Source organism: Mustela lutreola, chromosome 8 (genome assembly GCF_030435805.1).
Source record: "Mustela lutreola isolate mMusLut2 chromosome 8, mMusLut2.pri, whole genome shotgun sequence".
In the NCBI taxonomy this organism is placed as follows: domain Eukaryota; kingdom Metazoa; phylum Chordata; class Mammalia; order Carnivora; family Mustelidae; genus Mustela; species Mustela lutreola.
Window position 1 is genome coordinate 143,775,471 of NC_081297.1, and position 27,846 is coordinate 143,803,316.

Here is a 27,846-nt window from a genome sequence, read left to right on the forward strand (position 1 = left end):
GTTCTCTCTCACTGTCTCTCTCTCAAATAAATAAATAAAATCTTTAAAAAAAAAAAAAAACCCACCTCAGGTTTTCAAAGTTTTAGGCTTTTGTTCTATTTTTGTTGTTGTTGTTGTTGTTCTATTTCTAAAATATTTGTTCTCTTTCTAAAAAATAAAGGTCTCAGAAGGATGAGAACTGGGGTGACTGGCTGGCTCAGTTGGTAGAACATGTGACTCTTGATATCAGGGTCATAAGTTTGAGCCCCACCTTGGGCGTAGAACTTACTTAAAACTAAAAAAAGGATGAGAGCTCTGCTTTTCTTGGCATTCTCACTGAAAAATCACAAAACCTCAATTAACTTCACATTTCCTACCCACGCTTGGAGAACATTTTGAAAACATAAAAATGTGGAAATAGAACAATATCCTAAGAATTAAAATTGATACCTATACGGTTTGTGGGATGGTGAAAGGAAACTCCTACAGAAGGCAATCTGGCCATCGCTATCAAAATTACAAACAGGCTTACCCTTTGATCCAGCAATCTCCCTTCTGGGAATTTATCCCATAGAACTACAGAAACAATTCTACAAAAGAGAAGAGGGGTACCTGGGTGGCTCAGTCAGTTGGGCATCCAGGTCTTGGTTTCAGCCAGTGCTGTGATCTTGGGGTGGTAGAATCAGGCCCCACATGGGGCTCCACATTCTGCATGGAGTCTGCTTGTCCCTCTCCCTCTCTGCTCCTCCCCCTGATCACACTCTCTGTCTCTTTCTCAAATAAATAAATAAAATCTTTAAAAAAAAATCTTAAAAAAAATTTTTTTTAATTTAAAAAATTAAAAAAAAAAAAGATTTTATTTATTTATTTGACAGACAGAGATCACAAGTAGGAAGAGAGGCAGGCAGTGGGGTAGGGGAACAGGCTGCCCACTGAGCAGAGAGCCCAACTCGGGGCTCGATCCCAGGACCCTGGGATCATCACCTGAGCCAAAGGCAGATGCTTTAACCCACTGAACCAACCAGGCGCCTCTAAATAAATAAAATCTTAAAAAGAGAGAGAGAGAGATAGAAGAAAAGATCCAAGAATCTACAATAGGGGAAGGGGAAACAGGTTCTGGAGCATTTACACTATGAAATCATGCTACAGCTAGAAGGACGAAGAAGCTCTCAAAGCACTGATTTGGAAAGCATCCAAAATATGCTGTTAAGTAAAAAATGTATGGCACAGAAAAATGTGACAAATATGCTTTTTTTGTGTGTGTGGAAGGACGGGAGAAATCTTCTATATTCTTATTTGCTTGTTATTCCGTAATGAAATTCTGCATGACTATTTGAAAGACTAATAAAGACATTATCTGCAGAGAAGGGAAAACGGGCAGATCAGAGTGAGATTTTCCACTATAGTGCACATCATTTTATATATTTTGAGTCATATGAAAAAACCTATCACAAAACTCTAAAATTGATTGATAATGATAGCCATGAAGGGTTTTAACATTAAATTACATTGAATTAGTTTATTCAAAGCTAATCTTATTCTTATCTCTTCACATAAGTTCTAGCATAGGTTTATAATTTCAAGTTGAAAATACTAGGGAATAAGCAAGCACGAATTATAGTTGCCTAATCCTATAACTCAAAAGAGGCAAACTAGGTCTAGGTCTACATGTCCAACTTAGCAGTGACAATGGGTGTTTGGATCCACTGTCTTTATTCTTTGCTCTCTTTTGAGAAGATCTACCCCCAGCAAAAACTCTGTACATTGTGCCTTAAAAATGTCATATTGTGCAGGCACCAGCTGGCTTACTTGGTAGAGCATGCAACTCTTGATCTTGGGGTTGTAAATTTGAGCCCAATGTTGTATATAGAGATTACTTTAAAGAAAAAAAAAAATCAGAGTTCCTGAGTGGCTCAGTCGGTTAAGTGTCTGCCTTGGGCTCAGGTCATGATCTAAGCTGGGACCGGCCCCATATCAGGCTCCCTGATCAGTGGGGAGTCTGCTTCTCCCTCTCTCTGTGCCCCTCCCCCTCACTGTGCTTGATCTTTCTCCTTCTATCAAATAAATGAATAAAATCTTTTTTAAAAACTCATATCGTTGGGCACCTGGGTGGCTCAGTGGGTTAAGCCGCTGCCTTCGGCTCAGGTCATGATCTCAGGGTTCTGGGATCGAGTCCCGCATCAGGCTCTCTGCTCAGCATGGAGCCTGCTTCCCCTCTCTCTCTGCCTGTCTCTCTGCCTACTTGTGATCTCCCTCTCTGTCAAATAAATAAATAAAATCTTAAAAAAAAACTCATATTGTTTATTAGAAATAACTGTAATGATTCAAAATTATTAATGCAAACCCACTCAGGTTTTTTCAGATAAGAGTGGCTGAGACTACGACTCATCCATGAACATCTCTCTGTTAACTGGGAAACAGCAAGGATGTAAAGTCAGTGGAAATGGACAAGGATAGATTGTTAACAAAACAGCTATCCTTTTTTTTTTTTTTTAAAGATTTTATTTATTTATCAGAGAGAGAGAGAGAGCGAGCACAGGCAGACAGAATGGCAGACAGAGGCAGAGGGAGAAGCAGGCTCCCTGCAAAACAGCTATCCTTATGTTAACTTAGAACTTATGAGAAAAATATGTTTGCTTCTTGACACCAAATGAAAAAACTATGATGCCTACAAAAGATACTCACCTTGAAGTCGGAGTCGAGCTGTATCCAAGGGGAAAAATACTGTCATTGCTGTCACACTTCCCTGAAAAGTTTGAAAAGCCTTTAGCAATTACGGTTCCATTAAAAACAAAAAGCCACAACTTTCAAGTGAATAAAAGTTCATTATTAACAAGGAGTCAAATCATACTTTCAGTGAACAGACATATACAATATTGGAATTATTACTGCTCAAGTTCTATAGTTTTATACTTAAACGGAAGTATTTTCTTTTCTTTTTTTTTTTTTTTAAAGATTTTATTTTCTAGAAAGAATCTCTCTCTCATACTGAAAAAGAAAATGAAGAGGTTGCCTGGAGAGGACAAACTCAGGGGTTTACAACCCAGGACATAAGTAGAAGATAGCAGATAAATGGATTTTTAATCTTTTATAGGTCAGTTGCTGCTCCTATGCTCTCTCTGATAATCCTACACACCAAAATATCCAGTAATCAAACAGATACATACTTCTATTCTCTTGGCTTAATCAATATACTTACCACAAAGTAAAGGAAGTATACAAATCATATTGCTCTTTAAAATAGTTTTGTTTGCTTGTGTTTTAAGTAAAATAGGGACAATCTTGGCTCAATATTCCATCTGTTCATCCAGAGTAACACAATGACAAAAAAAATATCAGGGACAGAGGCCCAAACTAGTCTTTCCATTCAAGAAATCCTACAACAGATAGGGGTGCCTGGATGGCTCAGTCGGTTAAGTGTCTGCCTTTGGTGGAGGTTATGATTCCAGGGTCCTGGGATGGAGCCTCACATTGAGGGGTTGGGAGGAGGTCCCTGTTCAGTGGGGATCCTGCTTCTCCCTCTCCCTCTGCACGCCCCCAGGTTTTTTAAGTAAATTAAATAAATAGATAAATAAATAAATAAATAAAATCTTTTCAAAATCCTATGACAGATAAAAACCACAGTTTGGGATGAAATCTTCAGGTGGGTTTATGGTCTCAACCCAGATGGAGACCCACTAGTATATATTCTCAGGCATAAGATCCAAGTTTTAGGATACTAATCTAATAATGGTTACATATAATATTTTAATCATGATAACAACTGGAAATTAGGTCAACCTTATGGATAAGAAACATTTGTCAAGTCTCTTATCTATTTAAATAGGTCAGCCTGCTTGACAATGGAGAACACTGTACTGTCCTGTAAAGTATTCTTCAAAACTCAGATTGAATGTTACCACCCGTTGCCCATCTATGTTCGTTCCTCTGTGTTCCCACAACACTTGCTTATAGCTCCTCTACTAGATTTTAAAAATATTTACTGTCTCTTTGTAGAACATCGATCCTTAATAAAATGTTTATTCAAGTTACCTATTCAGTTATTTATGCTTTTTTTTTTTTGATGACTCCCAGCACCAATGTTCTTTCTAATAAGGACTAGATAATATCTAATGTCTCAAGAAACACTGGACCACAAAGTCTTACAGTCTACAGACCTATGCTTCCAGCACTCTTGCTCATGTCACTGGCAATTTCTAAGAAAAATGGGGACTGGGAAGCTGGAGAATGCTTATTGGGTTATGAAGGCTGTGGCTTTTTTCCCCCACAGCATGGTACTACAAATCCATGTAGAGTACTGCATAAACAGGGCATCTTTAGGCAAGAAAGCCCTGTCTGGAAACTACTTTTTCAAACAATTGGACCATTTCCGTCCCTCTTCCTTGCCAGCTTTAAAGATATACCTGAAGTTTCCCAAGTTAGAAAAATCTGCCTACGTACCTTGAAATTTTTAAGTGAAGTACATGGTATGCCAAGCTAAAAAGAACAGTCATTACTAAGAATTCAACGGTCTATTACCTCCTCAAGGACTAGCATAAAGTTCAAATCAGTAAAATTAACTAACTTTTTAAAATTTATTAGTACTGGGGGTGCCTGGGTGGCTCAGTGAGTTAAAGCCTCTGCCATCGGCTCAGGTCATAATCTCGGGGTCCTGGGATCGAGCCCTGCATCAGGCTCTCTGCTCAACAGGGAAACTGCTTCCCCCTCTCTCTCTGCCTACCTCTCTGCCTACTTGTGATCTCTCTCTGTGTCAAATAAATTTTTTTTAAAAATCTAAAAAAAAATTTATTAGTACTGGAAAGACTGGATCAAGATGGTGACTCAAAACTCAGCATTGCCTCCTCCCCATTCCAATCACTAATAATGACAGAAAAGGTTTATAGGTTGAAGTATCGTGTAGGGGGACCTGGGTGGCTAAGTCGGTTAAGCATCTGACTCTTGGTTTGGGCTCAGGCCAGCTCGGGTTTCACCATCCCAGGGTCCTGAGATTGAGCCCTGTCAGGATCCACACCAGGGCACAGTCTGCTTGAAATTCTTTCCCCCTCTTGCTCCCACCCTGTCCATCCTCTCCCTGTTCATATTTTTGCTCTCTAAAATAAATAAGAATCTTAAAAAACAAAAATTAAGGGTGAAATGAGAGTTTCAGTTTGCAACAATATGATGGCCTAAACAACATGCTGCAAAATACCTCGCTGAGCTCACAGGATAGTAAGGGAAATCTACTGAGGCCAGAAAAAGCAGGAACCCATAGGATTAAGCAGACTCTTTGGCTTTGGTTGTCTAAGAGTATTTTTGCCAATCTAAGTGATCAAGCAGCTTTATTATTTTTAGATTGAAGTGGAATTCACATATCCTAAATTAACCATTTAAAAGTACCATTCAGGGCACCTGGGTGGCTCAGTAGGTTAAAGCCTTTGCCTTCGGCTCAGGTCATGACCTCAGGGTCCTGGGATAGAGCCCCACATTGGGCTCTCTGCTCCGTGGGGAGCCTGCTTCCTCCTCTCTCGCTGCCTGCCTCTCTACTTGTGATCTCTGTCTGTCAAATAAATAAAAAAATCTTTAAAAAAAAAGTATCATTCAGTGCCATTGGTATATTCACGGTGCTGTGCAACCACCAATTCTATCAAATCCCAACATATTTTCATCACCTCAAAAGACAAGCAAGCACGTCCCACTTCCCCCTCCACTCAGCCCTGACAACCACTAATCTGCTTTCTGTCTCTATGGATGTATCCATTCTCATTTATTTCATATAAAAACAATCATGCGAAGTGTGACCTCTTGTGTGTACCAACCTTGGACCATTTATCAGTACTTCATTCCTTTTTATGGCTAATATTTGATTGTATGTATATACTGTATAGTTTATCCACTCAAAATATTATGGAATGAGACATTGTGAATGCATTAAGTACTGCTGAACCGTACACTTTAAAGTTTTGTGGGTTTTTTTGTTTGTTTGTTTGCTTTGGTTTTTCAGTTAGCTTTACACCCAACACGGGACTTGAACTTATTCGGACTGAGCCAGTCAGGTGCCCCTGAACTGTATTCTTTAAAATGGTTAAGTTTACATTATGGGAATAACACAGTTAAAAAAAAAAAATTAATCCTCACAACAACCTGATGAGATTAAGTACTGGTATTTTCTTCATTTTACATATGAGGAAAAAGATACTGAGAGGTTTTGTAACTTTACTAAAGTTACTCTTTGCAAGTGGCAGAATTAGTATTTGAAAACCAGCAACTTGGCTCCAGAGACCACACACTTAACCACTGTTGTAATTAAAACCTTAAAAAAATTTTACTAATATAATACTAAATATTACTGAGAAAGAAAAAAAGGTACTAATATGGGACCTATTTAATGCATCAAAATTTTTTTTGTGTACTAGTCTGGAAACTCAGCATAGAGCCAGGCATAGCATAAGGCCTAAACTTGTTAATTAATGTATGATTATATGCACCTACAAATAAACTTAATATCCATGAAAAAATTTATTCAAAATGCTAAATTTGGAACATAGCTGTTCTGTACACTGGGAACTTGCTATATTTGTCTCCTCACCAAGCAAACACACAGATGACTGCTTTCCTTTTCATAAGCAGCTGTTACCTGAAGGAAAATATTTATTATATATGCGAGTCTTATGCTAAGCTATATAAGCACATGACTTTTTAGAATCTGAATTAAATTCCTCTTTCATAAATACTCAGTGCTTTTTTTCCTCTAGGACTGTCTGTTCACTTACATAAAATTAGAAGGCACGAAATACCAAGAAGATAACCACAATGTACAATACTGTTGTGCCAGAGAGACATAAAAATAAATCCATTATTTTGAGTCCCACAGAATTGAGTGGGAGTTCTACTGCTGACATTAATTAAAATTTAAAAGAATCCATTTCCAGAGAAACAACCTTCTGGTGTCTCACCAAAAACAAACATTTTTAGTCACAATTTTCTACCATCCCCCTCTGACATTTAACCATTAGGTCTTAGGAAATGAATTAATTGCTATACCACACTGGCACCTGGAGCTAGAAAAGTCTTCAGAAATCATCTTGTGGGGCACCTGGGTAGCTCAGTGGGTTAAGCCTCTGCCTTAGGCTCAGGTCATGATCTCAGGGTCCTGAGATCAAGCCCCGCATTGGGCTCTCAGCTTGGCGGGGACCCTGCTTCCCCCAAGTAGGCTTCCTTCTCTGCCTATTTGTGATCTCTCTCTCTCTGTCAAACAAATAAAATCTTAAAAAAAAAAAAAAAAAAAACCATCTTGCAGGGGACACCCTTCACCTGAGAACTAAGGAGTCTGAGCCAGGGTAGTGAAGAGGTCTGCCCAAAGCCTGAGGGGGGAGCGCAGAGTTAGAAGCCAGAGTTCTTGGACTCCTGCTAGTTCTATTGTTCACTATTCTCAACTTTTTTCAGTCTTTTAACGTAACTCTTCTCTTCAACATATAAAAGTGTACTTGTTTTTACTCTCCATATAATTATTACTTTTTTTTTTTTTTTTAAACAAGCATATGTTAGTTTTAAAGTGGGGAAAAAGCAAATACACTTTTTAAAGACATCAGAATACAAGAGCATATAGCCTAGAATCTCAAAGTATGGTTTGGGGCTCCTTGAAAGTCCCCAAACCCTTTGCAGGGATCTGCAGGATTAAAACTATTTTCGTAAGAATACGATCACAGTTTTTGCCTTTTCCTTTCTCATTTTATCACAGCAGTGTAATGAAGTTTTCCAGAGGGTACATGATATGTGATACTGAAACTGCCTGAATGCAGAAGCAGATACAAGGATCCAGCTATCTTCTCTCTCTTTTTTAAAAACACTCTTGTCAGTTTTTTTGTTTTATTTTAAGATTTTATTTACTTGACAGACAGAGATTACAAGCAGGGAGAGAGGCAAGCAGAGAGAGGAGGCAGCAGGCTCCCTGCCGAGCAGAGAGCCTGATCCCAGGACCCTGGGATCATGACCTGAGCCAAAGGCAGAGGCTTTAACCCACTGAGCCACCCAGGCCCCCCAGCTATCTTAAGTCAAACATGAGAAAGGTTTGCAAAAATATAAAACAATGTCATTCTTCTTATTATTTTGGGGAAAATTATACTTTTTTAATAAATGTTATATATGTTAACATGTAACAGGTTTAATATTATAAACAATAAATAAAAAGCTCTTCAGAGTGTGTGATAATTTTTTTAAAAGATTTTATTTATTTGAGAGACAGAGTGAGAGACAGCATGAGAGGGAAAAGGTCAGAGAGAGAAGCAGACTCCCCATGGAGCTGGGAGCCTGATGCAGGTCTCGATCCTGGGACTCCACGATCATGACCTGAGCTGAAGGGAGTCGCCCAACCAACTAAGCCACCCAGGCACCCAGAGTCTGCGATAATTTTTAAGAGCATAAAGAAATCCTGAGACCAAAGAGTTTGAGAACTTTTGTTATAAACATGCAATTAAATATGAAAACCATACATCGTTAACAAACTATTATTGGGGTGCCTGGGTGGCTCAGTTGGTAAAGTTCCTGCTTTTGGCTCAGGTCCTGACCTGAGGTCCTGACCCAGGGTTCTGGGATCAAGCCCCCCTGCTGGGAATCCCTGCTCAGCGGGGAGCCTGATTTTCCTCCCTGCTCGGGCTCTATCTCTCTCAAATAAATAAAATCTTAAAAATAAACAAACAATTATTCACCACATTTGCTTCTAATATCCCTTTCAACTAGCATTATGCCACCATCATAAGCAACTGAAAACATCAACTAGCTTTGGGCCGGTCACTGTCTTCATCAGGAAATTCTTTAAAAGGCAATTAACTCTAAGAACAAATGTGGCCTATAATTTACACCTCAGAACTAATAATTTATTAGAGACTTGCTTTTTAATGACAAGGATACTAAATAGTTCATAAAGAATATACAACAGGAAAAAAAAAAGAATATACAACAGGATGCTGAAAGGGGAAGTAAGTGCAAGTCTGGAAGGATGCTGAACTTTCTGGAAATTCAAAGGCTATTGTTGTCAGAATACAGAGAGCAAGATCAAGAGTGGAATTAATGTCTTGAGGGGTAAGCAGGGATCAAGTCACAGGGTTTTTTTTGCTAAGTATATTAAGGACCATTCCAGTGACTGATCAGACATATTTGGGGAGAGGAAGAAGAGGAACTTCAAGCAGGGCACCCAGGTTTCTGACTTAAAGAACCAGGGATATAGTGTAGTCATAACTGTAGGTAAACACTGCATGAAGAGAAATTCTGAGTCAGAAGATAATGATTTTGACTTTCAATTAGCTGAATTTTAAGTGCCTCCAAGACTTCTATTAGAAAATGTCCAGCAGGGGGGGTGCCAGGGTGGCTGAGTCATTAGGCGTCTGCCTTCTGCTCAAGTCATGATCCCAGGGTCTTGAGGCCTGCTTCTCCCTCTCCTGCTTCCGCTTCCCCTGCTGGTGTTCCCTCTCTCTTTGTGTCTCTGTCAAATAAATAAACAAAATCTTAAAAAAAAAAAAATTGTCCAGCAGGTAGCCAGATACTTGTCTGAAAATACAGAGATTCTGGGATACAAATGTAGATTTGGGAGTCACTGAAATATAGAGGATTTCCTTACCTTTGAGTCAACAATAATTGTACTATGACTTCTAGATTTTAGGGGTTGGAGGGATCATTATTTTACCAAAAATATAGGATTACATATTGTTTTGTTTTCATAATCAAATTTTCACTCTCAACAAATAATTACTGAAAACATTTCAGTAATTTTTCCCCATTTTATTACCTTCCTTTTCCTTTCTTTGGGCTCATTTTAATACTTTTATCTAACTTCTTGAGGTGGATGTATAGCTCATTAACTTTAAGTCTTTCTTCTTTCCCAAACTTGATTTAAAGGCTAGTTATTTCTCAGTATTTTTACCTGTGTCCTTCAGGTTCTTCTCTTTACAACTCACTGGTTTTTATTGATTTATTTAATTAAAGATTTTATTCATTTATTTGACAGAGAGAGATCACAAGCAGGCAGAGAGAGAAGGAGAAGGAGGCTCCTTGTCGAGCAGAGAGCCCAATGCGGGGCTTGATCCCATGACCCTGAGACCATGACCTGAGTCAAAGGCAGAGGTTTAACCTACTTAGCCACCCAGGTGCCCCACAACTCACTGGTTTTTAAGACATTCATAGTTGTACAACTATCACCACTATCTAACTCCATTTTTATTACCCCCAAAAGAAACCTCTACCCATTAGCAGCTACTTTCCATTCTTGCCTCCTCCCACATCCTGGCAACCACTAGTCAATTTTCTGTCTCTATTTTTCTATTCTGGATATTTCATATAAATGGAATCAAATAATACATGCTCTTTTGTGACTGGCTCCTTTCAAGACCCATCCACGTTGCAAAATCAGAACTCCATTCTGTATTACAGTTAAATAATATTCTGTTGTATGGACACACCGCATTTTGTTTATCCATTCATCAGTTGACGGATTTGGGTTGTTTCCACTTTTCTCCTTTATAAATAATGTTGCTATGAGTATTTGTGTACAAATTTTTGTTTGAATATATTTTTCAGTTCTCTAGGACTGGAATTTCTGGGTCATATGATAAGTGTTCAAAAATTTGAGGAACTACCAAACTTTTCTACTGTGGCTGAACAGTTTTATATTCCTACCAGCAAAATATGAAGATTCCAACTTTCCCATAAACTTGTAACACTTGGCTGTCCTTTTGACTAAGGTCACCCTGGTGGGTATAAAGTGGTATCTCACTGTGGTTTTGATTTCCATTTCCCTAGTAATTAATGCTGTTAAGCATCTTTTCATGTATTTATTGGCCTCTTGTTTATCTTCATTGGACAAATGGCTATTCAAATCCTTTGTCTATTTTTTAATAGGGTTATTTGCCTATTATTGAGTTGTAGGCAGTCTTTATATGTTCTGGATATTAGACCCTTAACAGATAAAAGATTTATAAATACATTCTCCCATTCTGTTTTCATCACTTTCTTGATGGGGTTTTTGAAGCATGAAAAATCTTAAATTTGAATGAAATCCAATTTACTATTTTTCCTTTTTATTACTTGGTGTCATATCTAAGAAACCACTGCCTAATCTAAGGTCATGAAGATTTATGCCTATGTTTTCTTCTAAGAATTTTGTAGTTTTAGCTCTTACATGAGGTCTGTGGTTCATTTTAATTTTTGTGTATGGTCTGAAGTAGGGGTCCAACTTCATATTTTTGTCTGTGGATATCCAGTTGCTCTTGCAACATTTTTAAAAGAGACTGTTCTTTCCTCATTGATATATGTTAACATTCTTGCCAAAATTCAATTGAAAAATAAATCGAGAATATATCTGCTGGACTCCCAATTCTATCCCACTGATCTATCTATCCTTATGCTAGTACCACATTCTCCTGATTACTGTAGCTCTGCGCTAAGTTTTGAAATTGGGAAATATCAATCTGCCAACTTTGTTCTTTTTCAAGATTGTTTTGGCTAGTCTGGCTGTTCATTTTCATATGAATTTTAGGATCAGCTTATCAATTTCTGCAAAAAAAAAAAATCAAACTAGAATTTTGGTAAGGACTGCACCAAATCTGTAGATTCTTTTGGGAACTACTGTCATCTTAACAACTGTCTTCCAATCAATGAACATGGGATGTCTTTTCACTTATTCAAATTTTTAACTTTTTCAATAATAATCTGTATTTCCCAGTGTACCTAAAAGTTTATTTATTTATTTTTTAAAAGATTTTTTTTTTTTTTTTTTTTTTTTTTTGAGAGAGAGAGAAAGTAAAAGAGAGCATGAGAGGGTAGAAGGTCAGAGGGAGAAGCAGACTCCCTGCAGAACTGGGAGCCTGATGCAGGACTAGATCCCAGAACTCCGGGATCATGACCTGAGCTGAAGGCAGTCGCTTAACAGACTGAGCCACCCAGGCACCCTACCTAAAAGTTTTGGTATGCATTACCTGTGCTATCACTCAATTCTAAATATTTTCTTATTCCACTATGATTTCTTCTCTTACCCATAGATGTTTCAGAAATGTTTAATTTACAAACATACATGTTCTTTTTTTAAAATTACCTTTTTGTTATTGATTGTTACTTAATTGCACTTGGTTTAAGAATTTATGTTGTTTCATTCTATTTAAAAACTTTTTCAAAACTTAAGTTTTGCTTTACAGCCAAGTAAGTGGTCATTTTTGATAACTTTTCCATGTTTGGCTTGAAAAGAACGTGTATTCTGTAGTTGTTTGGTACAATGTTCTGTATATGTCTATTAGGTCAAGTTTGTCAAATACATTATTCAATTCTCTATTTTCATAGCTCCACCCCACAACCTGTTCTATCAATTACTGAAAAATAATCTTCCATTTTGATGACTAGTATATTGCTTCTTAAATTTTTGCTTTATATATTTTGAGACTGTTATTAGATAAAAACATACTTAAAACTGTTTTATTTTCGTGACACATTGAGTCTTTTTTCTCTTTGATGCCGTTACTATAAAGTCTATTTTTGTCTGATATTGATGGATCACTTTTGGTTGTTTTTCTCTGATCGGTCTTTTCTCACATTTATACTTTTGAACTTCTTGTATCCCTTTCTTTTAATTTATTTGTCAGAGACAGAGAGATAGGGAGAGCAAGCACAGGCAAGGGGAGTGGCAGGCAGAGGGAGAAGCAAGCTTCACACTGAGTAGCAAGCCCAATGGAGGGCACAATTCCAGGACCCTGGGATCATAACCTGAGCTGAAGGCAGACACTTAACTGACTGAGCCACTCAGGCATCCCATCTTATACCCTTTTCTTTTAGATGCATCTTTTACAAATAACATTCTCCCTTTTAAAAACCAATCTAGTGCATTCTCTTTTAATGCAAGCATTTGGTTCATTAACATGTATTTGGATTTAAAGCTGCCATCTTATTTTGTGCTATGTGTCATACATACTCTATGTTGGTTTTTCTGAGATTTTCTGCTTTCTTTTTTGACAAAAGGTTTTTTGTTTTGTTTTAATTAATTTCTTACTTCTGCTGTTTATTCAGTTGTTATTTCATGATAAAATTCTACAAGCTATTTAATAATGACATACACCTAACTTATCAGTGTTAAAAATATTCAATAGGTTTGTCCTCCTCCCAAACAACAGAAATTTAATTCCATTCACTCCCACTCACTTTCATGCAACTATTAATCTACTTTAATTCTAACTTCTTTTGCTTCTTTTTTAATGTCCACAAAACACTGGGTTATTATTTGACAGTTAAAGTTGTTTAGATCTTACCACTTTTTCTACTCTTCATCCTTTCTTCTACCTCATACTTTCCATCTAGCATCACTTGCCTTCCGTATGAAGAATATCCTTCAGGATTTCTCATGAGGATCTTGCTAGTGGCAAACTGTTTCTGATGGTCTGAAAATGGCTCTATTTCATGTATGTGTTAAAGATTTTTACTGGATATAGCATCCTAGGGAGAGGTTATTTTCTCTCAGCAAAATAAACACTCCACAATTTTCTGACTACAATCACTGCAAATGAAAATTCAGTGTCAACTATCCTTTAGCTCACTAATTCCATCTTCAGTTTTGTGTAATATATTGATAAACCTGTTTGGAATTTGAATCCATCACTTGGCCTCAATTATCAATTTACAGCTATGCATTAATTATTTTAGCTTTAAATTTTTATTTGATCAAAACAGAAGATGCACATAGTTTAAAAAAGTCATGCAATATAAATGGCAAAATACAGAAGTTCCTGCCCATTCCTCTCCATTTTACCCAAACTTCCTCACACAGGCAATTATTTTAGCTTCTTTTAGCTGTTTCTTTTGAAAGTTACCTATCTCCATATAATTAAAAAATATCCCATTATCTTCTGATTCATCAATTTTAGAGATTATTTATTTTACATTATGGAGGGTGAGAATTTTGCCTTCTTGTCCTATCGTTCTAAGAGCTGTGGTTTTGTTTAAATAAGTTTTCAGTATTCCCATGACTATCACGAATCCACTTTCAAATTTCAGTTATCTTACTTTTCATTTCTAGATATTCTATTTGGTTAACTTTCAAATATGCTCAGCCAATCTTAGTTTCTTATTCCTCACACATATTTTCTAGTCTTTCTTTTATTTCCTTATACATATTAAATAGCTTTTTAAGATTGTGATTGAACATTCCAAAATTCCAAAATCTGATTATTGCTGTTATCTGCTACTGCTCTTGTTCACAGTGCCTTGTTTCTCTGTGAGTTTAGTTAGTTTGGATTGAACTAACCTTAGAATTTTATTTTTGGGCATTCTTTTAAACCTTCTAAAGGTAAGTACTTCTGGAAAGTATTTCTGCCAGACACTCTGGGGTCCCACCAACCTAGAATCATTCTAAGTTAAATTATTCGCTTTAGGTTTTCAAATGATGCAAGTAGTGAGAATTCAGGCTGCAACCTAAGAGAGGGTTTGTGGCTTCAAAATCTCAGTGGTGAGGGCTCCTGGGTGGCTCAGTGGGTTAAGCCTCTGCCTTCGGCTCAGGTCATGATCTCAGGGTCCTGGGATTGAGCCCTGTATCAGGTTTTCTGCTCAGCAGGAAGCCTGCTTCCCCTCTCTCTCTCTTTGTGCCTCTCTGGCTACCTGTGATTTCTGTCTGTCAAATAAGTAAACAAAATCTTAAAAAAACAAAACAAAACAAAACAAAACTCAGTGATGATTTCTCACTGTCAAGGTTGGAGATAGCTAATATTCCCGAGAAGGAGTAAGATCATTTTCCATTCATCTCTACAGAATATTCCTTTGGGATTCCAGGCTTATTGGGTGATTGTATAAGGGCAGGTTTACATTTTAAATTCTATTTCTTCACATTTCAAATCTATTACTTATAGTGTCTAACACCAACCACTCTTTTATGTTCCTTGAATATTTCACAAGTGAAAATCCAACTTAATACCCTGCCTCCGAAAAATTTATAAAATTTAGTAAACTAAACAAATGAAAATAAAAAACAGACATAAAATAGCTACCATTTTACCCTGGATATGAAAATTAGGTAAATGATAAAATCAAGAAGAAAAAAAAAGCCGGAAATCTGAATTTAGATCCTTTCTACACAGGTATCTTGTTAAAAGACATGCATAAATATAGAAACAGAGTATCATGCCTTTAAGTATAATGATGTTTGGGTTAGCTTACCAACCGAGTCACCAAATTCAACCATTTCCAAAATGTTAATTTACGAATGAAGGGTGAAACACCGTCAAAAAATGCAATGCCAGTTCCAAAGTCAATTTTCAGAGAGGAGTCTAGAAATGGTGGTTGAGTCACACCACCACCGAAATCAGTATACAGCTTCTCCTGATGGGAGTATGTGGCATTACCAGGCTGAAAGTTATTTGAAAAAGAAAGAAAAACAACTAACATACATTTCCAAGGGTAGATCTTGAGCTAATGAAATTCCAAAGACTGAAAAGCTACTTACTGTGGCACTGATATTAAAAAATGTTACTCATCTAATTAGAGTTAATATGAGTCTTTCCCATTGATAAAGCCATCAAGCTAACTCTCACACTTAAACACAGAGATAGAGTAGTTAAACAAATTCAGGAAGTATAGAATATCCTTTAAGTCAACAAGAGAACCACCAGCAGCAGCTAAGAAAAAGGCAGTCTCCAGACAGACTGGTTTGACAGGACAGGGCTAAGCATGTTTGAGGACTGAAGGGAAGCAAACATTGGAGAAAGGTTAAAGCTATAGGCAAGAGGAGAAAATTAATGGAATAAAGTTCCAAAAGATATTTAGGGATGGGGTGAGGGGGGAGAATCAAGATCAAAGATAGCAGAGACTGGATGCATCTGTTTTTCCAGAGACCAGGAGAATATACGGTATATGGGTACAACTGCAACTGACTCTGTAATCAGAAAAAATGGAAAAGTGAGAAAGCTCATCCCAGTAGCCCCTATTTTATCTAGAGAATAAAAGGTGAGATCATTTACTACAAGTGAATGGGTAGAGTTGGCCATACAAGGTGAGAGAAAATTTCAATTTTATTGAATTTCTGAAACGGGATAAATACTATATTTACAAGAATATATCTGAAAAATAAATAAATTATGGCCTTATTACACTTTTCTAGGCACTGCACTAGGTGCTCCACAAGTGTTACCAGGAGACCCCAGTAAGTGAAGTGCTATTGTCCCCATTTTATAGCTCAGAAAACTCAGGTTCAGAAGAAAATATAAATGACTCAAGATAACATGGATAATTTTTACTCTAAAACTTTTTTGCAGCTATTAATCCATATTTATTTCAAAAATAAAGTTATAGGCTATTATATGTATGGCAAACAGTTTTCGTCATTTAACCTTTTTCTGACTCAAGCATAAAGAAGCCAAGTAGGGTTAGAAAAATAATTCCAATAAAGACTGCAAAAGAACCTTTAAGATCAGGAGAACTGGAATGAAGTGACTCCGTTAGCTGGAAAATTTATTAAGGAGATCACAAGGGATGAACAGGGAGAGCACACAGGACTTTTAGGGAAGTGAAAGTACTCCACATGATACAATCAGGCTGGTTTCATGTCCTTATACACTGTCAAATCCATACAATGCACAGCATCAAGAGTGAATATACACTAATATATACTATGGATTTTGGGCAATTATGATAGGTCAATGCAGGTTCATCAAATGCACCACTCTGGTGGGGGATGTGCATGTGTGGGGGCTAGGGGTATAAGGGAAATCTCTGTATCTTCTCTCAATTTTGCTGTGAATCTAAAACTGCTCTAAAAAATGAAGTCTTAAAAAAAGGATTACTAAGAAATCAAGATATATTTTGGATGGGAGGTAGTGAGGCAATGAAGTCTTAAAAACTAAAAGCTACATAATGATTCAATCATAATTTAACAGAAGCCTAAATGAAATAAAACAGCAGGCTAGGAAGTAAAGATAATACAATACTTATTTCAATCACCATTTTTTGAGATATTTAAACCAAAGCAACATAATGCCCTCAGATGTACACCAACCTAAGTTAATTCTATGGGAATCTGAGCAACTAGATTTAAACCTTGGGTCTGGATGAATCAGCTGTGGAAAGGAAAACCGTTTCAAAGAGAACTGAACATATAAACTGTTAGAACTATAGTTTAAAATACTCCCGGTAGGGACTCTTGGGTGGCTCAGTTGGTTAAGCCACTGCCTTCAGCTCATGATCTCAGGGTCCTGGGATCAAGTCCTGCATCGGGCTCCTCATCCAGCAGGGAACCTGCCACTCTGCCTGCTTGTGCTCTCTCTATGACAAATAAATAAATAAAATCTTAAAAAAATAAAAAATAAAATACTCCCAGTAAACAACAATTAGTGTCCAAGTGCCTCTAGTTTGTTTATACACATATACACTTAATATTTAATGTCACTTTCTTTCTGATAATCTAAGGATATTCAAAGTTTGGTTTTGAAATACACAAAAGAATGGGACAAGAAGCATGGAAGAGAAGACTCCCAGGCACAGCAGAGAGAGAGTAGCAGAGAGGGGAGACCTGGATTCTGGCCCTCTGCCTATGACCAATTCACTGGTAACCTTGGAAGCCACTTAAAATCCCTGTTTTCAAGGCACCTGGGTGGCTCAGTGGGTTAAAGCCTCTGCCTTCGGCTCAGGTCATGATCCCGGGGTCCTGGAATGGAGCCCCGCAGTGGGCTCTCTGCTCAGCAGGGAGCCTGCTTCCTCCTCTCTCTCTGCTTGCTTCTCTGCCTACTTGTGATCTCTGTCAAATAAATAAATAAAATATTTAAAAAAAAATAAAATCCCTGTTTTCATTTTCCTATCTTTCTGTGAGAATAAAGATACTTGTCCAAAAGCCTTAGAAGCAGCCCTGAGGTAGGTATCATTATCTTCCCCTTTTAACAGATGAAGAAACCAAGGCAAAGAGAGGTTGAGAAACATGCCCAAAGTCACAGAGATGGTAAATAACATACCTGAGTTGGAACCCAAGGTAGTCTGGTTTCAGAGCCCACACTTTTAACCACTTGTCACAATGCCTACCTATCAGAATTGTTAACGGATTTGAGAGGGGGTTAAGAAGTTGGGTAATTCTAGGGGTGCTTGGCTGGCTCAGTTAGTAGAGCTTGCTACTCTTGGTTGTGAGTTCAAGCCCCACATTTAGTGTAGAAATTCCTTAAAAAAAATAAAATCTTAAAGAAAAGAAGCTGGGGTATTCTAAGTACTAAGTATTACTAAATATAACATCAAATTCACTAACTCATTCAAGTTAGGATGCACAGAAAATTAGAAAACATATTGTGCACAAAATGATTAATAGCTTCCATTTATTGAGCCCCTTCTATGTGTAAGATAGTATAGAAGCTGTTTTACTCATGTTATTTAATATTCACAAAACCCTGTGAAGTTATAGACATTTTACAAATTAGAGTCTGAGTTAACTAAATTGAATCTGGATATAGAGGGTTTTGTTTCTAATCTATCAATTAAAGAGTGACATTATGGAAATCACTTTACTAAGCATTTCCAGAGTCTTCATAAGCAGGTGCGGGAGGCCCCATTAACATTTACAATGCACTGAGTGTTTACCATTTACCACAGTGAAAAGTCAGAAACAATGTATATGTCCACAAATAAATTATAGAATACTCATATGATAGAATATTTTGTATTAAAAAAAAAAGTAGGGGCGCCTGGGTGGCTCAGTGGGTTAAGCTGCGCTGCCTTCAGCTCAGGTCATGATCTCAGGGTCGTGGGATCGAGCCCCGCATCGGGCTCTCTGCTCAGTAGGGAGCCTGCTTCCTTCTCTCTCTCTCTGCCTGCTTGTGATCTCTCTCTCTCTCTGTCAAATAAATAAATAAAAATCTTAAAAAAAAAAAAAAAAGTACTTTTTGAAATCTTTGTAATGACATGATATAGTAGATTTCTGATGTTTTGAGCCACATGGCATCATTTCTCTTCCTAAGGGCAGTCTGATCTTTACCTCCTCCCACTGTGTACAATTTTGGTAGGATGGTCCTACCCTCTGCTACACTAGCTGAAGAGTTCTGGAAGGCTCCTTTTGAGAGACCCTTTCCCCACCCATTACAGTCAAGGCCTGGGCACATAACCCAGAGCACAGCTAACAGGGACTCTCCCATGACTTTAAATCTTGAGCAGAATACTGTAAGCGACAAAATCCACTGATTCCATTAGTGGTGCCCAACACTCTCCAGTGGAGCATGTTGGTTCTTTCCTACTTCAAGTCCTCAGCCCCCGCACTGATCCTGGGAGCTCCCAAAGAGCCTGCCAATAAACTTAATAAACTTTCTTTTTGTTAAATTACCCAGAGGCTGTTTCTCCAGCTTGCAACCAGAGAGCCTTAACTGACACACATGGGGAAATGCTTTATATTCAGAAACAAACAGCAAAAACCCCACGATATGAAACGCTATAATACCAGTTATATAAACAAAAAAATCTATTTGTAAATGTTTACTTGTATATAAAGAAAACATAATGAGGAAGACACAACCAATTTGACAAACACTGTTTCTGATAAAATTTAACCCAAACTTCTTTGCATAGTATGAGATTCCCCAACTACATAGGCTTCTCTTCATTTCTCACCTTTTATACCAGCTTTGTCAGAACTAATTTTAAGTTCCCCACATGTGGATTTACATGAGGACCTTTGGCCATGCTTTCTGATTCTAAAAGTCTCTTTTTACCCTCCTGTTTCATTTTGGCTAGCAAACTCCTATTCTAAACATAAATTATGCAATTTAGTATATGTGCTGCCGAAGCGAGCACTAAATTATGCAATTTAAAAAAATTTTTTCAAATTAACTGTAGGGAGAAAAGAAGTCCTGTGGTTAATTATTAGCATTACAATTCCAAAGTCTGTTTCAGTGTCTAAACCCCACTTGGGCAATTCTAACCAATTTCACTTTTCAAATTGCAGATTAATAAAATTTCTTTTAATTACAAATGTACATTTCTACAAATAAAATCTGTCTTTCAAAGCTAATCTAATGGGAACCCAAAATATATTATAAACCTAATTATACTCAAAGTTTTGAGAAATGTTTATGAATGAGGTCATTAATTCTATCATGTAATAGTTATCCATTAGAGCTATAGCATTCTCCTGATATAGTACAATTCTAATTTTCATACTTGAAATTATCTGCAGTTAACGCAAGGTGTGCCAGGGAACACTCAAAATCACTATTTGTTTATTTTAATTTTTAAATGTGTGTGTGTGTGTTTAACACCACACTTGATGTGGAAATGTAGAACTTGGAAGCAAATAAGCAAACATGAAACATGTCAACTCAAAAGGGTTGTAAATCAACATCTTAAGCAATGATCCAACAATCCTTTGGGGAGAAGCAACTACTCTGGGCAGGCTTGCTTGGAGTTTATACAGAAATTACACAGCTACTGAGAGGCAAAGACAGGATTCTGACCCAGGCTGCCTGGCTCAAGTCAGGCACTCAGGCACTCAAGTACTTTTAAACACTATACTAAACCAACTCTCTTTGATCATTTCAAAGCTTTGGTTGAACACTATGCTCAGGACAATACTATACCATTAAAATAAATGCCATTTTTCTTACCAACTGTATTGACATTTTTGTGGTGAAATTTTTTTCCTTTGGTAGCAACCAGAAGAAATGACCTGCATTACATGGTTTAACCTTAACACAAAGGTTGGCAAAAAAAAAAAAAAAAAAAAAAAGTTTGAGAACATTCTTCAGCATAACAGTTCAAAAAAAAACACAAAAACACAATGCAACTTCTCAGATATGTGCCAGGAACACTACTGCCCTGAGGAGAAGCAAGAGAAAAAAAAAAATTCTTAAAAAGCGTATCTATTAAATAACCTAACACAGCTTATGGAAGAAAGAAAAACCATAGAAAATTCAGGGTGCATAATTTCAAACATAACTTTAACAGGAGAAAAATTGGCAACAAGGAGAGAGAAAATATAGAAATGTCTTTGTAGGTTACATGGAGATAAATCACCTCTACCCACAGTCACTCTCTATAGTAAGGCTCAGAAAACTATAGGCCAAGAGTCAAATCCAATCCACTGTCTGGTTTCATAAACAGGCTTTTACTGGAACTATGCTCCACTCATTCATTTACATATTGTCAATGGCTACTGTCACACTATCATGGCAGTGCTTAGTAGCTGCACCAGAGACTGTACACAAAATCTAAAATATTTATCATTTACCTTCTTACAGAAAAAGTGTGCCAACACTTTTCTTTTATAGCACTTAACACAATCTAATAGTTATTTTTTGTTTACTCAGTTATTACTCCCCCATTGGTAGGCACTGTCCATGAATAAAAAAACTTTGTTCTCCAGTATATTTCTAGCATCTAGAAGACTACATGGCCCATAGAAAGCACGCTGTACAGGTGCTGAATGAATGGCATTTATTGATAGAAAGAAAGGAAAACAAACACTTCCCATCTTCCCATTCTTTCTTAGTCACACTTCAAATATTCACTCCACCATCTACCAGCATGTGTCTTGTCAATTAACCATTGGATTTATTGAGAAACGAGTCACTAAATCCAATGGCTAAGTCTTCATGTGACTTTTGGGATACCACATTTCTTAGTTTTCCTCCTCCCCAACAGGTCCTTCCTTAGTCTCCTTTGCAGGGGCTATCTCACTTCTGAAATCTCTCTTAACGTTGGCATACCCACTCAGTCTTCCAGACTCTTCTCTCAGTCCACTTATCTAGTGCCATTAATACTCTTATGCATTTCAAACTCAACTAGCCCAAAACCAATCTTTCTATAACGGGCTCAGTTATAGTCTTTGTTATCTCAGTAATGTAAATGTTTCCACTTGCTCAAGCCAAAAACTCTTGGGGAGTCAACCAACCCTCAACCTTTTATATCCCATATCCGACCCACCATCAAACCCTGGTAACTCTATCTTATAAGTGTATTCCAGGTTAATGATCACTTCTAAGCACCTCCACTGCTACTATCCTAGTCCAAGCTACCATTATCTCTGGCCTGAGATGACATAAAAGCCCCCAGGCAATTTCCCTGCTTCCCCCTTTACTGCCTTAGAGTTTACTTTCATCAGAGCAGCCAGGGTGATCATGTTTAAAATGTAAATCAGCATGCACCTGGGTGGCTCAGTTGTTGGGCATCTGCTTTGGGCTCAGGTCGTAATCCCAGGGTCCTGGGATCAAGTTTCACTTCTAGCTCCCTGCTCAGCAGGAAGCCTGCTTGTCCCTCTCCAACTCCCCTGCTCGTGTTCCCACTCTCGCTCTGTCAGGTAAATAAATAAAATCTTAAAAAAAAAAAAATACAGTAAAATGTGTGTCAGCAAGTTACTGGATGCTCAAAACCTTCAAAAGCTAGCTAGCTCTCATTCCTACTCAAAGTTAAAAGTCCCCTGAAGCCTTTCTGCCTCTTTAATCTCTCTACTGCAGACACATGGGATTTTATGACCATCCTAGATCACGTCACGCAAGCTTCCATTTGAGCACCTTTTTACGGGCTGAAAGGCTGTTCTGGTTTAATTAAATGAACCAAGATTCCTGAGTCAGGCCCTTCTGAGAAGTACTGTGTCAGCTAACTCTAAAAACAAGTCTGTGGAGTATGTTGGGACACCCCTGCTTTACAGATTAGGAAAGTGAAGTTTACGGGTCACCTAACTGATGATGGAGTTGGGGATCGTCCCTGCTTAGTGTGCACAGAAGAGGAGCTCTCGGGGAAGTTTTGCTGACTAAAAGGAGAGGGCTCTGATATTCCTCTGAAGGCCCAGTGATTCCAGCTGCTAAAGGTGCACCTTGACAGCTGGCGCAGGATATGAGAAAGGGCAGCCAGAGAGTTAGGAGGACATCCAGAGGAGGAAGTCACCCAAGCCAAGAGTGGCAAGTGTCAAGGAAAAAAGAGAGCCGTCAAATGGAACGGAGACATCCACAAACGGAAGACTCGCGCTCATACCTCACCGTAAACCACACCTGTGGTAGACCGCAACTCTCACCTTGACATTTAAACAAACAAACAAACAAACAAACACCACAAAGATGCATCTTCGATGTTGGCCAGAGATATCCTAGATACTGCCACTCCTCTGCCGCAAGAGTATGAAACCAGGCTATAGGTAAGCGCGTGACTAAGAACCCAGCTTCACACCTATGTTCTCCTCCAGCCCCGTGAAACAAAGTCTGTACGTGTGGTGGCCTTTAAAGGAGGTGATTGGTTTTTAAATTTCAGAAGGCAAAGAAAATAGCCATTATTTTCTTCCAGGCTCTCTGTGGGTATGAGGGATCATCGCTGTCTATAGCCTAGAGATTTTTAAGATTCCAAAACAGCCAGGGGCGAAGGGGGTGCTGGCCCTCACCCCAAACTGTTCCAGCATCTTCTCGCCTATGCCTCATTCCTCCTTGTCCCACAGTCACGACTGCAGATACCAATCCACCCTCTCCCTCTCATCCCCATCCCCCAGCCATATCCCGGGACTGGCCCCACAGAAGCCCCACACCCCGCAGTGGCCCGGGCGTGAAGACCCCGCCTCACCACGGCTCCGGCCACAGCGTGGACCAGGCTCTCGTAGGACAGCACGGAGGCCATTGCTGCGGCTCCCCACACACCCAGCAACACTTTTCCCTCAGGAGCCGCAGCTAGCGTAGAGGAAAGAAGCGCCAGAGCCCGGGACGTAAGCGTCACAGGCCCCACCTTCTCAGGTCCGCCTCCTCGAGAACAACCACTTCCGGGTCGTGAGGCGCCCAGTCCCCTACGCGGAGGCTGCGGGGGCGGGAAGAGGGGAGAGGCGACCCTGGGAAAGTCCCTCGGCTCTGATTGGCCTTCGGGGCATGCGTGGGCGGGGCAGCGAAGCGCTAGCCCTGTCACGCGGAACACCGTGACCGAGAGCCGGGAGCCCTCCCCTGGGTCTGACCGGAGTACGCTCGAGTTAGGGGGCCTGGGGTTGTGCTTCAACATCGGGACTTAGGCCTAGATGGCCACCTTCCCTCCGTAAGGCAGGCTGCTAACCGGCAAGATAGGGACTCAGATCTTCCTATTTTTTCTGCAACTCTTATTTTCTTTCAACAGTGTCTTTAAAGTCACTTTTTGGGGCGCCTGGGTGGCTCAGTCTTTAAGCGTCTGCCTTCAGCTCAAGTCATGATCTTAGGGTCCTGGGATCCAGCCCCCAGTCGGACTCCCTGCTCAGCGGGGAGGCTGCTTCTCCCTTATACTCTGCCCCTCCACTCTGCTTGTGCTCTCTCGCTCTATCTCAGATAAATAAAATCTTAAATAATAAATTTATCCGAAAGGAAATGTTGATTGGGCAAGGTTCTCCAACCTTGGAACCCCACCCCTTCACCCCCGTGTGGTAGGAAGACAAAATGGTGCTTGAGATCAAAGTGATCAGATGCCGGTGGGATTATACTAGTTCGCAACTGAAACACTCATTTAACTCCTTTGGTTTTTCTTTTCTTTTTTAGAGGTTTGCTTATTTGTTTGAGAGAGCCCAAGCAGGAGGTGCAGACGGAGAGGGAGACTCTCAGGCAGCCTCTGCGCTCAGCGCAGAGCCCTAGGTGGCGACAGGGGGCTCTATCTCACCATCCTACACTAAGAGTTGGTTGCGCAATCTGCTGTGCCCCATAGTCGCTCAGGTTTCAAATGCCTGCGTTAATACAACTCCAGTGCTGTAAAGATTACAAAAGCTAATGTATGTAGACGTACTTTATGTTAAAAAAAAAAATTCTTCACATGTTCTAAAGCAAAGAACCAAAACTACAAAGAACGGGAGAAACCACTTTCAACCTCTAACGTAGGTCATACTGAGACACAAGGTCTCAGGACTCCAACTTCACGCTTCTGGAGTGCTACTGCCATGTCTTCTCCAGCTTCAGAACCATCTGAATTTCCTCTTCAAATACCCCTTGTGATAATCCCTGAGTGCTTACTACATGCCAGGCTCCAGGCTTTATCATACCTATTACCATATTTACTGCTCAGGAGAGGGCCCTAACAATGTTTACCCGGTCTTCCCCCACCCCCCACAAAATTTTCATAAGGTATTTTAATCACCACTAGTCAAGATCTTTCCACTTAAACTCCCCTTCATTTAGGGTGGTGCTACTGACCACAAAGTAAGTGAAAGGTGAGCTGGGGACACGAGTAGATGTACGGTTGTTACGCTAGTCCTCCTGTTGTAGAAATGGCTTCCAGGAATACTCTCAACACTCCCTAGGATGACAGAAAAACGCAGGTCCAAACAACAGATAAAAATAGTTTGCTGAGCCCTGAAACAGAGGTCAGTTATAAAATTTAAGCAAAAGACTCAGTTTTGTTTTCGCGTTTCTTTTAAAGCGAGAGAGATCACAGAGAAGGAAAAGCAACTTGGTGCTGAGCAAAAAACCTGATTTGGGGCTTGATCCAGGACCCTGAGATCATGACCCAAGCCAAAGGCACATGCTTAACCAACTAGGCACCCAGATGCCTCCAGTTTTTGTAAGATTTTATTTGAGAGAGAATAGAGCAGGGGGAGAGGAAGGACAAGCGACTCCCCATTCAGTGGGACTCATCCCAAGACCCTAAAATATGACCTGAGTTGAAATCAGACACTTATCTGAGCCACCCAGGTGCCCCAGATTTCTCATTGACTCAACTTGGAAGCACTCTCCTGTAAAGAATATACTGGGCTACATAGCATACACATTTATGATTATTATTTATATATATATTTATATGTAATTATGTATTTATATATTCTTCATATATTTTATATATTACTAATTGAATGTGACAGAACTGATCAGAATTCCCACTTGTAGGGCACAAAACCAGAGCAGGTAACATATCCTATGTATTCTTCTGCATCACAGCAATCACTAGTATTTTGATCAAGATAATATTTTCTACTGAAAACACTACAAATCATGAGCACACAGCAAAAAATGTAAAAGAGGGACCAGGGTGGCTCAGTATTTTAAATATCAGGCTCTTGATTTTGGCTCAGTTCATGAGCTCAGTCATGAGATTGAGCCCCACATCTGGCTCTGTGCTGAGCGTGGAGCCTGCTTAAGATTCTCTCCCTGCCCCCCAGCTCAGCTCCACACACACACCCCCTTCTTACATACCTTCTCCCTTAAAAAAACAAAAAACTTGTATACCACATATTAAAGTTATCTCTATAGGGATGGCTGTGTCCTCAGTTAAGCATCTGCCTTCTGCTCAGGTCATGATTCCAGGGTCCTGGGACTGAGTACATTAGGCTCCTTGTTTGGCAGGGAGCCCGTTTCTCCCTTGGCCTGCCGGTCCCCCTGCCTGTGCACTCTGGCAAATGAAATATTTTTTAAATTTTAAAAAAGATTTTATCTATCAGAGCCAGAGCATACAAGCAGGGGGAGTGGCAGAGGCAGGAGACTCCCCACTGAGCCAGGAAGACTGATGAAAGACTGGACTCCAGGACCCTCGAGTCATGACCTGAGCCAAAGGCAGACCCTTATTAACCCACTGAGCCATCCAGGCATCCCAAAACAAAAATTTTAAAACGAAACTATCTCTATAGTTGTGATTTTGAGAGATTTCCAATTTTTAAATTGCAGCTTTTGCTTCCTTTGTTCTAACCGTTTACTTTTATATCTTAGTATTCATAATTACACATCTTCCTTGAAAAGGGCTCCCTGAGTTACAGAGGCATCAAGTCCCCCACTACACAAATAGTATATAAAACAATTACGCGTGTTCTTTTATACCCATGCCGTCACACACACAGTGGGCTAAAGGAACCTATCCAGAACTAACACATCAGGTTTCTACATCAGTGCTTCTACACTGGCAGATTTATGCACTGCAACCTGACATCCTAGTGATCTGGGGAGAGTGAACTACTTAAAGATCTCTTTATCAGATACCTAGATTTTCAGAGTCTCATACATGTATTTTACATTAGCTCTACTTACCTCCTTGCTACCGTTTCCTAATACTTAACAATTTGTTAGGATTCCACCAAAAAAGAATGTAAAAATCCTTAGAGACAACTTCATGAAAAGTTGTGAATTTATACTCCTACCAGCACTACACAAAAGGTCTCACTAAATTGCCAAGATATTTAAAACCCCCAATTTGACAGGACATAGTTTAAATTTACTCTATCAAAAGCTTAATGGCTATTTTAGTATTTGCTGCCTGTTTACTTCAGGGTATTTTCCTCCCTCAACTGAGCACTTAGTAGGTATTCGATATGTTGTAAATACTGAACTTTAAAATTATTGCACCATAATTTTAAAACTAGTTTGTTCTTGTCCCCATTACTGGGCTTGTCACAAGTGCTCCAAGCACTTCAATTATGCTATATCCCTTACGACTTGTGTTGTGTGTGCAGATCAGTACACCCAATGATGTGTGATATCCCTTAATCAATCCTCTTCAAATGTATTTTATTTCCAATTTCTTGAATTCATGAACAATTCTGCAAGAAGCAACCTTGTACAGAGAGAACAGCAGAGCATTAAAGAGGAATACCTTTGAAGAACAAGCCTAGTGAGAATTCCAGCTCTGCAAATAATCAGGGGTGTTAACCTGGGCAATTTAGTTAAGTGCTTCAGTTTCCTCATTTATATATAAAATGGGAGTAAGAGCACTTACCGTTCTGGTCATTATCAGAATGGAGTCAATGCTTTCAAACTGATTACAGAGTACTTGGTGCAGGCTAAGTACTACTTACCTAAGTGGCTACTTGGGTGCATTAATGTTAGATATTAGTAAAAATCTGTTTCTCCCTTATCCCATTAGGCCAGTATTTCCTAAAATGGCAGCCTGCTAGTTGTTACCCCAGGTCTTGTCTTCCTTTTGTAATTTTTTATTGGGCACATGACCATACCGCAGTGGACTATTTTTTAGCTTTCCTTTAAGGTAAATATGGTCTTG

General features: G+C 39.0%; 1 protein-coding gene across 1 annotated transcript in view; it reads right to left on the reverse strand.

Annotated features, from left to right (window-relative positions):
- Window positions 1–23,925, reverse strand: part of SLC25A17 (solute carrier family 25 member 17) — a 42,125-nt gene extending 18,200 nt beyond the window's left edge. Inside the window, exons 1-2 of the mRNA XM_059187074.1 lie at window positions 23,488–23,925; window positions 2,665–2,725 (exon numbers count right to left, since the gene is read on the reverse strand). Of these exons, the coding sequence (XP_059043057.1) occupies window positions 2,665–2,725; window positions 23,488–23,910 (484 nt within the window). The 5' untranslated portion in view covers window positions 23,911–23,925. The remainder of the gene's footprint in view (window positions 1–2,664; window positions 2,726–23,487) is intronic.
- Between the last annotated feature and the right edge of the window lie 3,921 nt (window positions 23,926–27,846).